Source organism: Neodiprion pinetum, chromosome 4 (assembly GCF_021155775.2).
Source record: "Neodiprion pinetum isolate iyNeoPine1 chromosome 4, iyNeoPine1.2, whole genome shotgun sequence".
NCBI lineage: Eukaryota > Metazoa > Arthropoda > Insecta > Hymenoptera > Diprionidae > Neodiprion > Neodiprion pinetum.
In genome coordinates this window covers 6472243-6489953 of record NC_060235.2, presented here as the reverse complement: position 1 = coordinate 6489953, position 17711 = coordinate 6472243, and the positions used below count along the sequence as shown (strand labels likewise).

At 34.1% G+C, this 17711-nt stretch overlaps 2 protein-coding genes across 4 annotated transcripts in view; one reads left to right on the top strand and one right to left on the bottom strand.

The window, feature by feature from the left end:
• Window positions 1-17711, bottom strand: part of LOC124217507 (uncharacterized) — a 130543-nt gene that overhangs the window by 31689 nt on the left and 81143 nt on the right. The gene's annotated exons all lie outside the window — the stretch shown is intronic.
• LOC124217489 (uncharacterized) overlaps window positions 8624-17711 on the top strand; it is a 73613-nt gene continuing 64525 nt past the window's right edge. The window contains exons 1-3 of one of the 2 annotated variants that reach the window (XM_046623187.2): window positions 8630-8720; window positions 8926-9250; window positions 13185-13283. In XM_046623187.2, the coding sequence (XP_046479143.1) occupies window positions 13273-13283 (11 nt within the window). In that variant the 5' untranslated portion in view covers window positions 8630-8720; window positions 8926-9250; window positions 13185-13272. Of the gene's footprint in view, window positions 9251-13184; window positions 13284-17711 lie in introns of both variants that reach the window. The other variant, XM_046623189.2, reaches the window with a different exon arrangement.

Genomic DNA, 17711 nt, shown 5'->3' with positions numbered 1-17711 from the left:
GATTTTTTGTTCAAGAATTTACTTATTCATCGGTGAATAATGTGAATTCACCGTTCATGCGATATTTGTTATGAAAATTATTTCTTGTAATAATCCGCGCGGCATAATTTAACGAACTGATGAATTATATTGGCTTCTGATATTGTGTGACATTAGTTAAAGTCATTTTGAAGTGATCGACCGCGGTTAATGATTTGTCCGCCTTATTTATCGTTTCCGAAAATTTAAGAGCCACTCGATTAGTAATAATTCGTTCAAAGAATCCAGTGAGATGCAATTTTCTTTGAAACGTTTAGTCGCAGATATTCGAAGCAATTCATATCTCAAGTATTTCTAAGTAAGCACGATGTTTATTAATTGTAAACACTTGAAATAAATCATGAATATGTGTACGATGATAATACTCGGAAAATTCAGCTAATGGGCGTTAAAAAATATTTGGGCGTCACCGAGCGAAGAACATTTGAAAAAAAAATTAAAAACGTATATGATACAGTATAATAGTTAGATTTAACGCAGATTTTATTTCCAATATATTTCACACCACTGGATCAAGTTACAAAATCGATTGATTGACGAGTGTTATTGATACTGTTATTTCGAGTACATGGAACGTATGTACGATATTCTCGCGTTTCAATGGTTCGAAATAGCTCAACGTTGTGAAATTTCAAACGAATTTGAAGGGAAATATTAAACTTAAACGTGGTCAGTAATATATCTATATTCTGACTGCACGTTTTTACAATTTTTTTTCAAAACGTGTTCAATGTATCGCGTTAACATTTGTCGGTATAACGTAGAAATTATGATCTGGATGGTTTAAAATAGGTCCGGAATTCAAGTCTGGATTTCTATTTTCGTAGTTTATATCCGCGCGTCTGCTATCCTCTAACGACATGAAATCTGAAACCGAAGCGGCGATGAGAAATGCGAGTTGAAAAAGAATAAATAAAAACTTCATCGTTAAACGAATAATGAAGAAACTTACAAGGTTTAATTAAAGTGTTCACTGTCACCTTTCTTTTACTTTTATATCTCTTCGCTTCATCTACGATACGAGTTGAGTTGTTATTATTTAGCGATACTTCGGTCTGTGGACAGTACAACTAACTTCACAGAGGACTGAAAATTACGAGTATAACTGTGCAAGGGTGGATAAATCGATGCTTGTAATTACGGCTGCAGAGCGAAAGAATTACGTCTGTTATATCCAATAAATGTGGAGAAAAAGTACTTATAAAACTTGCGAAAGTTACACCAAGAGGTTTCCTTGGAATGACGTGCTCGACTTTCGCACACGTCTAGTTTATACGCGCAGCCAACTCCGTAAAAAATGTTACTAGAATTGGTAGGTAGTGGAAACGAAGATACGTTGGTGCGACATCTGGTGGTAAAACGGTACGTTACTCCTATTGGCTCATATTTAGTTTTAAAAGACTTCTTTCGTCCTATTTTTTGCGGCATATCGATTCCTTTCGAAATAACTAAAGCTTCATAGCTTGCACCGAGTTTTCTGTAGATTCGTATTCGCGTAATTGACCAAATACAATTTACCGATATTTCAGTTCTAACCGCCGTATTGCTTAGTCACGCCCCCATTTTCGTTCCCAAGGCATTCTCAATGTGTCAGAGGTTACGATTAATCGTCACTTGCCGGACGGCTGATTCTAGGGAATTTGTTTTCGTCAGTAAAAATTAAGCGAGTCGAATCCAGCAGGACTTTTCAAAAGAACCTCTCGGTACAATGACTATAACCTACGATAGTTTTTCTATACCGCAGAGAATCGTTAGAGCGTATTTGTGAAGGAGATTGAAGTTGAACCATTAATTTGAGAGTGAGATAAAATATACGGGGCTAAGCTGTATATTGTATATCATACGTGGAGCATGAATGCTCCGATTTACCGTCTAACAAGATGCGGTGTAAACAGTTCCATCAACGGAATCAACAACCGGTGCTCTGTTTGCAGGAAAGATCTTATTGCGTAATAAATCGCATGTATCGTGAATATGTTCACAGAATATAATTAAACGTAATATGCATACGATGAAGTCGGTGTGTTGTGCATGAGCCGACGATGAGCACAAACAGTCGAGTATCATGCTCCGGTCAATTTAAGACAGTGACGACAATTTCGCGGAATTGGTAAGATAAAGAAGAAGGAAAAGAAGCAGGTGAGAAAAATGAGTAGATGGATGAGGAAAATACTCGATAGATATTTGTCCGATTATCTGCTATAGTAACAGGTCTACTCTTGTTGACGAATGGTATTCAAGAGAATGATAGGTATGGAGATGAGTAAACTTTTAACAACGGATTATACGCAGTTACGATTTTTGGAAAATCGATTTTTTTTTTTGAATTCGTTTTCGTAAAGTACATCTCTTAAAGAATATACACAGAAAATTTTAACAATATCAGCATCAAGTTCAACGTTACCCCAATATGTAAATAAATTTTTGTATTAATAAATTGTAATGTCTTTTCGTGGAAAATTTTTGAATAATCGCTTTTTGCAGGCTCCTAACTGCGTATAACCCCTCGACTTTATTGTAACAGCAAGATGTATTTGAACCGAGCACCGGATCGAGACTATTCGAGAGATTGCTCTGCCACATCTGAATACAGTGAATACGTAGAAATCCTCGTGGATTTTACAGTAGTTAACATTATGACGTCAACTTCATTGGTTAAAGTATCGTAGCTGGTTGAAGTTTCGCGCTTATTGTTCGAGTTCGCAATTCTAATATTCGTCATGTTACGCGACATTCGAGCTTTATTCAATTTAACCAATTGGTCGATGGAATGACGGTAACTGTGCGATTCAACGCAGATTTTATGCTTCTTTACTCCAATTAGTGACATTTTTCGAATCGACTAGATTCGCCAGATTTCAGCCGTATTCAAGTTTATTCGCGTTACTGGATTCGAGTGATTTTTTTTTTTGATTTCAAGAATGCAATAAAAAACTGTAAAGAAAAGACACTTCAAGTGACTGGACATCGGTTCAAAGGACTTCGTACTACTTCATTGGTATAAACTTCACCTAAATTAACGGAAATTGAAGTACATGTTCGAAAGACATCTTTCTAAGTATATTACATACACTTTACGTGCAATTCAACGGTACCAGTTTCCAAACTTTTCTAGTCCGCCAAGCTACCGCGAAGATTATCTTCCCTCATTACGTCTACGGAACAAACTACTCGGTGCAAAATTTCCAGTAGATTCAGCTTAGTGAGACTCCAAGAACCAAGAAGAATATAATAGGAATCTCTAATACCGCTGAATAATTAAAACGTACCAACTTTTGTTGCAGCGCAGTTATTTACTTATCTATTGCAACGTTATGCCTTCCAACTAGTTTGACCAACTTCTAATTACACAATTTTTTATATTTATTAAAAAAGGGAAGGTCAAGATTGATATTTTTTATTACAACTATGTTACGGAAATACTGTACCTACCGAGACAATCTCTTAAAACTTGAAAATCAACAGCGCATGCGCGAGTTTTATCGGCCGTTTGCGCAGGCTGGCCATCCCGAGTTTTCAGCTGTCAAACTGTTTGTGACGGCGATGCAGTTGATGCGAATTTTCGAGGTTAGAATCTCAAATAATCGAGGCAGCGACTCGGAAAGGTTTGGGAAGCATTTGTTGTCGGGTCGGAAAGTCGATTCTTCAAAGAACGGTCGGAATTTAACGCTCACGCTCTTTGAAACTTCAAACGTACGCATTTTGCGTGGGTTGGTTCGCCTGCGTCGCGGACAAAAATATCGCCGCGGGAAGATTTCACCGACCAATGAGATTGAATTATTTGGCGCATGCGCGTTTCATTTTCAAGTTTCAAGAGATTGTCCCGGTATAACTGCACATGTACTGCCAAAAAGACACCCCGAAAATTCGTCTCGACGTGTGCCTTAACTTTCATTCTGTTCGATCTTTGCTGGTTCCTTGAATCATTCACTTTTATTCAAAGAAATTAACCAACGATCGTTAACGATCAATTTCTCCCAAGTTTCTCATCGTCAGACTTTTTTTTTATCTATTACCTACTTTTAATCGCTATGCAAGAGGTTCGTGCGGTTTTTCTCTGAGTCGAGTACTTGAGGAACAGATCAAACTGTACGCGTTTCTCGTATTTAGATAATAGTGCCTGACGATAAGATCATCAACTCTGCGGTAATTACCAGCCTCTCAAATTGATCACACCACTTATTACAGCTTACGGATTGGCAATCTAAACTACTAAATAAGGCTGTCTCATAAATGACAATGAGCCGTGTCTTAGTCGACGTCCTCGACGTTTGTATACCAGCGAGAACGCCAGAAGGTTAGATGACATCGTCTGATCTCGTACCGTGAATCGAATCTCAGTGTAAGAAAATAAAAGACAAGTTGCGAAACGACTTACCAGAGCAATTCCGCTGTATTCATCCTCCGTTCGGCTCTAGTCACCAACGACAAGTTTTCAAACGATCATAAAAATAGTCAAAAACCATCCTTGACGTTACGGCGGGTTTTTCAAAATACACTCACAGACCGCGATTCCATCCCGCAACTTCTCACTACGTCCCATTGATTATGCCTTTCAATTTTTAAACTACCGCGAGCAAGGTCATCATAACGAAATATCTGCGGCCTATTTTTGGCCGGTTAGATTAGATAAGACTTGAAACAACCATGCCTCTGAGTTGGCAAGCATCGCACCAAGGTGCGAATAGGTCAAGATATCAAGGAGCGATGCTGTTGCTGTAATTTAGCTTTCAGTCTTCGATTTTTCGCCAAACTGAGAGAAATTTTTAGTTCCGGTTACCGCTCGGTCCTTGCCTATTTTAATTTAAATTACCACAATCAGAAAATATGGTTCTAGGTAGAAAATGAAAATTAGTTTTCTAGCTGTTACCGGAAAGTCTAGTATCCGTTACTATTCTTTCTCATTACGATCGCTGTTGCTATATTTTCTTGCAACGGTTGCGAAAATTTAACGCTCGTGCAACGATAAATTGACGTTAAAGCCTTGTTTAACTATAAAAGTAGAGTAAACCTCACAAACTGATTTTGCGTTGTAATAACCAAAAAAGGATCGACGATAGCGCGAAATGGTTACGCGTACCTGGTTTTTCGTAATTACAACAATATTCAAACAGTTTTTTCAACGGTACCTGTTTTACTGAATTTATCCTAGTCACCATAACAAATGAAATATTTCTCAGTGCACCGAGATTGACTTTAATTTTACGGATCAATTAAACCGTTCCCTCAATCATGGCAAAGAACGTCACGATAATACATACGAGACAACCATACGAGCTTTGAAAGGTCGGTACATTTGATAAAAAGGAATTGAATAACCGGGTTAGGAATGCGAGATTGTTTATAATGTAAAAGGGTCGCCTTGCGCGAGTGATTTTATCGGCTCGTCATTGAAACGAACAATTCTTTTCGTCTAGGCAGATCTGTTCTAGAACCATCCCATGTCGTCTCTAGTCCCAGACGAGGAGAGGCGAACAATAGAACCATGAAGGCGCCGCATAATGTTGCATGAGTTACGTTACGCCTCTAGTGGAATTACTAGACGTCTATGATCGTCGTTCAGAGCTATTACGATGCAAGCTCTCAAATCAATCACGACGTTACCTGCCACACGTATGCGTCGTAATTGAGAAACGGCGTATGAGCGAAATAGGTGAAGGTAGGATTCCGTGACCTTTAACCCGAGAATCGAAGGGTAACGAATAATTCGTCCCGTCGTTTGAATTTAAAGTATATACTTGAATTCTTCAAAAGCCAGCGCATCTTTTATAATTACAAGAATTCAATTATTCAAGTTTGAAAATCACTGTAAGTACCAGCTTTGATTTCAAAATTTCATTTTACGAAGATAATTGTAATGATCAAAAAAAAAAACAAAAAACATGAACACCGATTAAATATTCGTCATATTCTTTTGACTTTTCAATTTCTATCAATTTCATTTACAGCATGTATGCAGATAACTTTTTGTCGGTATACAAAGAAATATTTTATTACAGGTATTTTTTTTTTTTTTTCTCGCTCCTTTTTGCATCACCGTATCTTCGTTTTATCATTTTTTACACGTTCGCCTTATCTCTGCTCTTAATAATAATATAATTGGCCCAAGATTTTTCATCTACACGATACGCACACGAGCTGTAATCGGAACTGTGATGAAGTGGTAAAAACGAAGGGCAATACGTGTAAAATTATAATGATAAATTCAGTGTTCACATTAAATTTTATGTATTCGTTGACACTTGCAACACGCTTGTAACGTGTTTTTCATTCGGTTTCGCAATCATCATTAACGAGGTTAACGATCAAACAATTCGTTATTTTGTCTACTATATGGATAAAAATTATGATAACACGATGCCCAAGAAATATAAGCCGTACGGCAAATATGTTGCTCCAAAAAGTTGTTGGCATCTGTTATTTCACGTGCGATATAACCGCACGATTTATATACGGATGATATTTTTTTATCAAATAATACGTATAATCGAAAAACTCTTCGGAGATCGCAACGTTGTTTCTACAAAAAATTTTCTCATTTCCTTGAAGAATTTCAACTGTCCAATTTTAAAATAAATTTTACGTTATAACAGATTTCTCGTTCGTTTAACTTATTTTAAAAAAGAAATAAAAAAAAAAAAAAAACATATTGAATTTGTTACGATTTTGGTTAGATTATTTATTCATTCAGGGTAAAACATTTACTTTATTTTTTTATTATTATATTAGTTTTAGCTAAAAGAAATAAACAAAAATACGACAAATATGGCCGAAAAAAAAGAAAAAAAAAATGAAAAATATTGTCGCGCCAATCGAGATGAAGGAAATAGAAAAATAATCATCACAGATACCGACAGTTATTTAAAATTGAAAACATCGACGTGACATTGAAAACAAAGTTCAAAACATCGAGTATATTTCGTACGTCAAAATATAGAGGAGAAAGAAAAAAAGCAAAAAAAAAAAAAGCAAATTTTTCTATTTCAATCTTATCAACAAACATCATCGACAAGTACTTGAAACTTTGCATCTTCGAGTACGTAATGTAATTTATCACCGGAAAGATATGGATCGTAATCGATCTTCAACGAAGCTGATCGTTCCACATTCCATAGTTGCAGATTAATAATATCTTGCGTCATAATTATCACTGTCACGAATATATCCCACATACAGGTTAAGCATCATATATGTGTATACAATATACAAATACGACTGATATGTGACGTCGTTTCTATTTACGAAATCTAAAGTGATTCCTAATCCGTAGATTATACTAATGCGTCTGCTTTTTTTTTTCTTTGTTTTTCTTTTTTGTGAATTTTCACGCAAGACACAGAAACCTGCGCACTCGTTTACGGAGCGAAGAATTTATTACATAAACATCGTAAAAACTCCGCTTGACTTGAAATACGAAACTGGCAGATATTTTGTCCAAAAGTTATGGAAGTACGGATTAATTTCCGATCTCGGAACAAACTTTTCTCTAACTTCACTGACGTACGGAAAATAAACGCCGAAAATTCATCGTGTACAATCTTTTCGAGTGACGTTAATAAATACATCGACTTTTCATATCAAATCGCTTCGAATTTATTTCCTTTCACGAAGTCTCTGATTTTGTTTATAAAAACTTTTATCAACTAGTTAATTTTTCCAACGACCGGTTCGACATTCCTATTCGTTGACTATATCTGTGTTGAACCGCTCCAAATCGAAATAATAATAACAATAATAAGAATTATTAATACAGCTGAGACGCTTTATGAAAAATCCCACGCGAGCAAAACCGCAAATACATGTGAAAACGAGAAAAGTAGAAAAAAAAAATAAAATAAAAAATCATCAATTTAGCTTCCAGCCTTCGATTTTTCGCCAAACTGAGAGAAATTTTTAGTTCCGGTTACCGCTCGGTTCTTGCCTGTTTTAATTTTTTACCGCAATTAAAAAAATATAGTTCTAGGTAGAAAATGGAAATTAGTTTTACAGCCGTTACCGAAAAGTCTAGTATCCGTTACTATTCTCTCTCATCACGATCACTGTTCCTGTATTCTCTTGCGAGTGTTGCGAAAATTTAACGCTCGTGCAACAATAAATTAACGTTAAAGCCTTGTTTAACTAAAACAGTAGATTAGAACCTCACAAACTGATTTTTCGTTGCAATAACCGCAAAAGGATCGACGATAGCGCGAAATTGTTACGCGTACCTCGTTTTTCGTAATTCCAACGATATTCAAACAGTTTTTCTCAACGATACCTTTTTTACTCAATTATTCTAGTTACCGTAACAAATGAAATTTTCTCTCAGTGCGTAAGATGTATTTTACTCTCCGATTTTTACGTAACACGTGAACGATTATTATTATTATTATTATTATTATTATTATTATCATTATTGTTGTTGTTGTTGTTGTTACTATTACTATTATTATTTCAAATCTGGACGACACGAAGATTAAATTGTACAGACGAATATTAGACGCGTGTAATGTGCATTAGACATGTGAGACTGGGAGATAGGAGAGGGGGGGGGCTTTTAGTTTAAGTAGGTATATCTCTCGACGATATTCGCGGCTAACGCAGTTGGAGCTCTGTAGGCCGGCTATTGAATTGGTCACTCGGTTACTCGGTCGTAAATTTTAATCGGTCGATTAATTCGCCTAATCGCGATATCAATCGCGGTACTTGCTTCGTTTCTTTTCTTTTAAAGAAGAAAAAAAAAAAAAAGAAAAAAAAGGAAAAGGCTCTTAATCGTCAAATTTTTAACGGCGATCGTACTCGAACAGATGACCTGTTCGTCGTTTGGTTTCTTTTTTTTTTTTTTTTCTCTCTTTCCGTTAGTTCGCGTGGGTTTAACGAAGAGACAGTGATTAGTTTAATTTATAGCGTCGCTCGTGCTTTTAAAAAAATAACACAGATAAGATAACTAAAGAAAAAACGTTTCGACGCTTCTTAAAGGAAAAAGAAGTTCTCAGTGTTGCAGGTTTTCACGGTATAATTAATCTGCAGTGAAAAATAACGACTTGTATATTTTTTACATATATATATATCTTAATTAATAGCGTCAAAAGTGCAGACGTCTTAAAAAAAAAAAAAAAAAAAGTGATTCAAGTGGTGATTCAACTTTGTGGTTCACGATTATATTCTTTTGGTTATATGCTGTATTGTAACGAAAAATTAACGGAGGATCCTGTGTCTGATAAACCACGTGGTACGTGTGTATAGTTGAAACTAGAAGTTAATTTTAATTAGCGAAATTTGATTAAGAATTTAAAATCGTTTACTTAGATTCCACAATTTATTTTACATGAGATTTGTTTTATACGATAGAAAATATTCGGATAACCTGACAGAAATTGTGGTGAAATATTTATTTCATCGGATTACTTCGTAATTTCGTTGTTAACAAATGATCGATATTTTTTTTTTGCGCATAACAAATGGGAGGATTATTAAAATCGGTTAAATTTCGCTTGAATCAAACAAATCAAATTTGTTCACAGTATTTACATACGTAATTAAATCAAATTACTTGTTACTTTGTTTGAAAAATTTCTTCGAAATACCACGTCAACGATTAAATTCACACAACTGTATGCAAATGAAACAATCGAAATTTTCTTCAACGTCTGAAAACAAATGTTTATACCACGTTGATGAATAACTTTATCCCGTATCGTATTATCCTCGGTTTTATCTAATCGATGTGATTATACGGGACGCTTCTTTTCCCGTAGGATTGTACAAATCAAACAATATCGAAGACCCCTATAAACAATTGAAATTCCACGAGGATCAGTTGACACTTGATTAGTTATCGCGGTGTTGAATAAATACGAAGGTTTCAAATTCGACACCGAGTATACTCTTCGGAAATTATTTATCGCGTTTTCTTCAGGGTGTCGTGATCAAGAATCATAAGCGATGAAAAAACGTAATACACCGAGAGAAATTTTTGATTCCGATCACCGCTCGGTCCTTTTCATTTCACTTAAACAGTTGATATAATTAGAAAAAAAGACTTGTAAGTATATTTTAGATCTTGACACGATGAATGAAAATGACGAAAATTAAATGCGTACAACTATGAGCGACGAATAATGCCTTATTCTTTGTTACGTGCACTCAAAGTGGTGAAAAAAATTTTTTTTTCAATGATCGGAAATCGAGATTACGCTCAGATTTGAAAAGAATTGTATATAATTGTTGATTGCTTTACTACATCAAATTATATCCGCTGACAGGGAAAAGAAAATGAGTACATTGATTTCTCAAAGGTGTAACCGACCTGGTTTTGTTTTTCATATAAATTTACGTAACAGATAAGAAGTCGGAGAATTATTCGTGATTCAATAATGACGTCAACAGATTGTCACATTTTTTTCTCGAAAGCATTACTGAATCATTGTTATCGTTAAACAAACCAATGTTAATTATGACCAGGCTTACGATTAAAAGTGTTTCTAACGTTGTGATCTATTAAATTTGTTCAAGATAAATGCAGGTTGCAGCATATTATATTATAATAATTATTAATTATATCCTCTCAAGCGATACATTACGATAAAAAAAAGTATAAAATTTTATACATACATGTGTACAATGTTTACGCATCACGCGTTATAAACATTTTTGTTTACAATAAAAGAAACTTGAGCGAGATATTGTATAAACTTCCGTACAACAATAAACAGACATCCAAGATATATGATATCATACATTATCGCATGGAAATTTTACGCGCGAGGAATTCTTTGCCGTAAAGCAGTTTTAATATCAATACAGCGCGAAACAATCGTTATTTTATTTTTTATACGTATATGTAAAATATGCAATGACAAAGAGAGAGAAAAGCAGTTTTTGTTATTTATTCATTTCGAGCGAATCGTATTTTTTCATCTATTTATTATTATTCTTTCTTGCCCTTAGTTTTTCGTTAGAAAATTTTCCACATTTTTACTACATATATATTTTTTTTTTATATATATATTTATATATATATTTGCAAGTACGCGTGTTTTTGAATTATTTTCATTTTATTTCGTTACTTTTCAGAGTAAATGAGTATAAAAATTTTGTTATTTCAGTAAATTGAATTCGAATCGCTCCGCGCGTTGAAAGGAAATAAACGAATGAATGAATAAAAATCGTTAACGATAGAAACGTCAAAAACCAGATTAGCAGCCAATTTTTACGATATCTGACAGTTGAATGTACCGGTAAATTACGGTGAATATTTTCAAGGTCCTCATTTACCTCTGGAGTTCGTCCTTAGCCTTTTTTTACTGTTGTTCTTGCAACGTTTAAGTAATTTATACATGTAACACACATGGCGCGTAACAATTAGACGGTGCAAAAAATTACCTCTGAAATTTATTTTATAAGGGTATACTTGTCACCGAATAATATTCCAAAAGCTACGATAGTTGAAATAGAAATGTTAGAAGATAAAAATTTTTCACTCGATTTTGTTATTGCTTCAAAAAGGTTGGTGACACGAAAATTAATATTTGAATGTCAATTCGATTATACGGTGTATTTTGAATAGAATTGAAAAACAAAAATATTGATATCGCAAAGAAGAGTTTCAATAACGATTTTTTTTTTTACATCATATTGCTTTGAAATTGTTGAAAATCTAGTTTATTTGTTCGATTTCAATCGACGATGGTTCATTTTGTTCAGAAAACTATTTTCTAGGATGTCAGAAAATAGTTTTACGAATAAAATGAGCTAATCTTCTGACTTGACTTTAACTTGACTTGCCTCTGAAATTCGTAGAAAATGTTTTTCCGAATAAGATGATTCACGTTAGAATAAAATCGAACGAATCTACTAGATTTTGAACCGAATCATCAATATCCATGCTTTTGCTTAGAATTCGAATATATCAATTAATTTTACGTTTAAAGAAATCTTCCCAGCTCAAGAAGGTAATAATTTGACGAATAACCGACGTACAACTGTCTCGTAATAAAATCAATAAATAGTATCAATCCTTGGGAAAAGAAATCCCGGTGAAAAATTTCTGTCGAAATATACTAAAGTATATTTACAGATCCGACGGTAGAATTTTCTCGTAATAAAATCAATAAATAGTAACAATCCTTGGCAAAAAAATCGTGGTGAAAAATTTCTGTCGAAATATACTAAAGTATATTTATAGATCCGATGGTAGAATTTTCGTCCGGGTGAAAAATTACGAGAAGGAAAACACAGAATAAGCATGGAATAGATTGGTCCGTGCAAACAAATACATGTATACATAATGCTACCTTCCATGGCTGTTTAGATATACAGAGGAAATGTGGTTCCTGCATATCCGTCTACAGTTTTCAATCATCCGAAAAATGCGCAGTCTGCACGTATAGGACTGCGGGTTTTTTATTTATAGACGGATAGAATGTGTGTATAAGTTAAGAGACTCGTTCTTCGCTTAGGCGCGGTCCAAAAACTTGCTTGCGCCGATGCGCAATTTTATGTAAGCATGTGTAATTTAGGCAAGGCATGTAAGGTTTTTCAAAAATTCAATCAAATTCCAGTGAAAAGGTCTGAGCTCATTGATGAGTAATTAAGTAATATTCAAGGCCATATTCGGAACATGGAAGTAATTGGTTTTTTTTTTTTTTTTTTTAGTTAGTTTTTAAATTTTAATTACAGTTACGTGGAGAAAAAGAAAGCAAAAGAAATTCTTCGAAGAGAAAAAAGAAGACGGATTTTTCGTACGAATTATCACGTTCAATGGATATATATATATAATATCTTTTTATCTATAACGTCCCTAATTTATTAATTCTTGCATCGTGGGTCGGAAGAAATAATAAAATTTTGTGCAACGAAAATTGTAAAAAAAATCTACAACAAAATCAAATCAAAGACAACCGATTTAACAATTTTTATGCATTGAAAACATAATCACCATGCTATAACGACGCAAAAAAATTAATTTTTCCAAAAAACAAAACAGATATATTATATATATATATATATATATATACATATTCCTCTTACTGTCCAAAAATTAAATCTTATGCGAAATAAAGAGGAAAAAAAGAAAAAAGAAAAAAGTAGGATCGTTCGGACGATGTTAACGACTGGAAAAAGCATTTCAATTTTAGATGAATTTTTCTTTTTTCTCATCACAGGTCCATTACAGATCAAATCGGCTCGATCACATCGCGGACGAATGAGCTGCTCGTGATTTACCGGATCCGCGGACGAGTGTGAAGAACGATGACAATAGGGTGAGACGAAATTTTCATAATTTTTATGATATTTGCTGACGTTGAATGATGAATGAATATCAATTAGCCATCAGCGTGTAAAATCGACCGATGAAAAAGAAAAAAAAAAAAAATAAACATTACTATTTTCAGGTAATTAAATTCAAGTGATGCGTACAGCGATAAATAAAAAATGAAACTGTTCACTGTACAGTTTTTGACTATGCGTTACACGTCGTTATCTTGCTATTACCGAGAAATATATATTTATTGCAATAACGAGAAAATGTAATCTTGACAATTATTATGATCGTGACGACGACGATGATGATGATGATGATGACTAATTTTGTTGCATCCTCTTTTCTTAAGATTGCGACAATATTTAAGTTTATTTCTGTCGCTTACACTGCAATTTTCTTCGCCTATAACCGTCGGTGAAAAAGAATTGAATTACTTACGGTGTGCGATTTTTTTTTATAACTATTAAAAAGAGAACAAAATCTCGTATAAAATTGTCATACGGAAGCGGATTGTATTGCATTAAGACTATAATCTCAGTTCTTTCTTCAACAAAATAATCATCAGGGTTATAATAATCAACTAAATATTCCATCAGAGTCGGTTCATTTAATATGACGTAATGGAATAATGGATGAGTGACGTCACGCGTTGTTGTAAGCCGATCTCTTTGTTTTATTTTTCTCTTTCTATTTCGTCTTATTGCATATTCTTTTTTTCCCATCTCGTTTAAAATCCGCACCTGAACATACGTGCAAAGTTTACAAATGCCTCGCCGTTAAAACCTCTGGATAATGAAAATACAACGATTCTCGACGCGTTCGAATATATTTGTGACAAATGTCGACGGAAAACGAGAAAGAGGAAAAAACAAACAAGTTATACGCACGGCATGGGACCGGCTTATTATTTCGATTTTCTTTTTTTTCATTCAACTTACTTGGTTATTTTTAAATTTTTTACGCATGAAACGAAGCTGAGAAAACACACAGCGTATTATAAGCAAATCAGTATTATATTTTTCTCGTACAATCACGGCGTTGATAATAAACTTGAAAACACGCTTATTGTCTCTCGCAATAACTTTTACATGCGTTATTTTTTTTTTTTTTTTTTTTCAAACGATGTGACAAATACGGGTGAGTTGAAGAAGAATTTTTTAACGTTTTTTAAAACGTTCGAATAATTTTCATCGCTGAAGGGATAAACGAAATTGCATTTTACTTTACCGCTCTTTGGTATTCCGACCGTTCAATGACACCAAAAATCGTTCCGTTATTTTTTTTCATTTCCCATACGAAATGAAAACTCCATTTTCGACAAGGACTCAAATATTTGTACCAAATTTTACAGAAAATCTATAACTCGGAAATAATAAATTAAATCATATCTCGGAATCAGAGAGGGGTTGTTAAATAAATTTTCACCGACAAACGGGACTGCGTTTTTCCGCTAGTACCTTCGGGTAAAAACTCTCTGGCACATCTAATGTCTAAACATCCGATCTAGATCTATACCACGTGGAATGCCCCGTATATTATACAATCTACGATTAATCGTTCTTCAATCGCTCGATTCGTCCATTCATCGTTTTTCCACTTATTGTTAATCGGTACTTCTGATTGCCATTCGTTTTTTCCTATAACCCGATCGAATAATCAGCCGTTTTTTTTTTTTTTTTTTTTTTTTTTTTTTTCCGACTAACCGATTACCGGTAAAAGCAATTTACCGGCCGAGCTCTAAGATTAATCGATCAATCGTTCAGCGTTAGTCAAGATTGAGCAGCTCGCCGAGTGATTCCAGAAATGGGAGAACATCCCTCGATAATATCATCTTCCCAACTCTCAGCTATCGTCTAGTCAACCCTTTCCTTCCCTTCAGAAGCGACACCGCGGCGGATGAGAAACTCATATAAGGCTGTAGATGATAGCTGTCCGAGTGTGCGTCGAGTCAAAATATATCGGTGAATAGACCAGGAAATGATGCAGGGCTGAACGAACTTTTTTCACCATCTCGACGAAACCCCATCGCCACCTTTCCTTTCATCGCGTATTTTCTCTCTATGTAGGCGTAGGTGATATGTACACACATATATATATATGTATTATACGAGGAACTTATGAAGCACGATTTTAGTTTCGTCTACAAGTTCACCGAATACATGAAATCAGGGAACCTGGTGAAGAATTTACGCCGTTCTTGGTAATAATTAATTATATGAAACCATCGTGCATTTGTTAAGGTAATTATTTCGATTGAAATATATATATATTAGGGTGAGACAAAAAAAAAAAACTAACCTATCGAATCTATGGTCTTGAAAGGACCTATTTATTGAAAAAAAAATTCTCACGTTTGAAAAATTTTTTAGCTCAATTTCAAAAGGTGTCGCTGGCCATTTGAAATTTCCCATTTAAATAACACGCGAAATAAAATTTCTTTCATTAAAAATGTTGTAAGTGTTGAACCTTTTGAAATAAAAAAAATTTCCAAGCATATTCTTGCGGGTCATTAAATTCTCTAAAAAAAGATCCTGGAGTTGATTTTTGATTTGAACAAAGTTTTATCAACAATTAAAAAGAATATTAATGTTTAAAAGTGCGATAAAAAAGAAATAAATGAGTTAAAACTCTACTACTTTGACGAATCTAGTTTATAAACAACATCCTTTACACACCTTGTTTCATTTTAGTTCAAGTTTTTTCATTTAGTACGGATATTTTCAATCGTAGATTCCTAAAACTGCATATTTCTGCTTTTCTTCGACTTTCACGGACCCTAAGTATGCGAATTTTCAAATCTAAAAAATCAGCTCGAGGGTCTTTTCTTAGAGAATTTAATGCCCTGTAAGAATATGCCTTGAAATTTTTTTAATCTCAAACGGTTCAAAAGTTATAGCATTTTTAATGAAAAAAAAAATTTGTTTTGCTTGTCATTTAAATGGGACATTTCAAACGGCCAGCGACACCTTTTAAAATTGAGTTAAAAATGTTTCCAAACGGGTGAATTTTTTCTTTTCTTCTTTTTTCTCAGTCCTTTTAAGACCATATATTCGTTAGATTAGTTTCTTTGGCTCACCCTAATATATATGTATAAAAATCGAATAATTATGACAATTTCACGTTATGAGATCGAATCAATACGCGGTAATTGAATAAAGTAAACAATTTACATTGATTCTGCACGGTAAGTCCGTAGATATAACAGTTACTCTCGATCTGACGAATGGTTGAAAGAACAGTCGAGTGATGATCGATAATATGATTCATTCGTTCAAAATGAGGTCGTAAGAAAAAAACGATACACTATTTTATCGATATGATTAAGAAATCTGTAATTAAAGCGAAAAAATTTAATCACAGATTGTATTTTTGTTAATTCCTAGTGAAAACTAACCACGAAAACATTTCCAATGGTAGTAGAAACAAGTTGCTCAACGTCTGCGACATCGTTTTTCGTAACGACTATTACCTATAGACGATACCCGGCCAATGAGTGCGTCTATCTTGTAAATCGATGTCATTGACAATCCGCTCTATGAATAATTCATCGAGTGTCTGTCGAATGCGATGCCACTGATTACTGGTCAAGGTCGCTGCGAATTGCTACGAGACTTGGAACCACGGAGAGACTAACGATTGCCGGTTTGTAATTCCCTCGGAGTTCCTCCCTTACTTTCAACACCTGGCTGTTTTGCCCGAGGCTGATGAGACACGAAGTTGCGTGAATTTATCGTCGGAATTCCAATGAGAAACGTTGGGTCAGAATAATCAGTCAAAGATTGAAAATTCTCGTTATTTATTATTTATTTATTTATTTATTTCTTCCTTTTTTTTTCGTTATTTTTGCCGTACACTTTTGAAATATTTTCATTATTTGACGTTACTGAAAAATCTAGTTACACGCTCTCGACGTTCTATTAATCGTACGATCGATGTTGTCATAATTTCCGATGTTATTTGGGAAAAAAGATTGCAAAAGTAACGTTGAAGAAAAAAAAAAAAAAAAAAAAAACGGATTATTGTTTCGACAGCAAGAGAATTTACTATACACGATAGTACCAAGTATTTAAATAATTGCCTTGAATCACATTTTATTGTAATTTCAACACTGTTTAAACATTACCGTAACGATATTCGTTCTAAAATAATTTACTAGTACGATTCTAGCGATGCTTGTTTTTAGATTCAAACAAATCTCGTGTCTAAGTAATGTTTTGAAATATTTGTTTATCATATTCGATTCTAAAAACGATTAATTACCCAAAAAAAAGTAAACCATCTTTTGGGGTTTTCGATCCTGACTGCGTAGATTCGCAGGCGTCGATCATACAAATCTGACTTGAATTTCATCGAGAGTCATCGTCCTCGGTTTAAAAATAGCCTTATATTAACGATCAATTAACGTTATCGCCGGAATTCGCATACC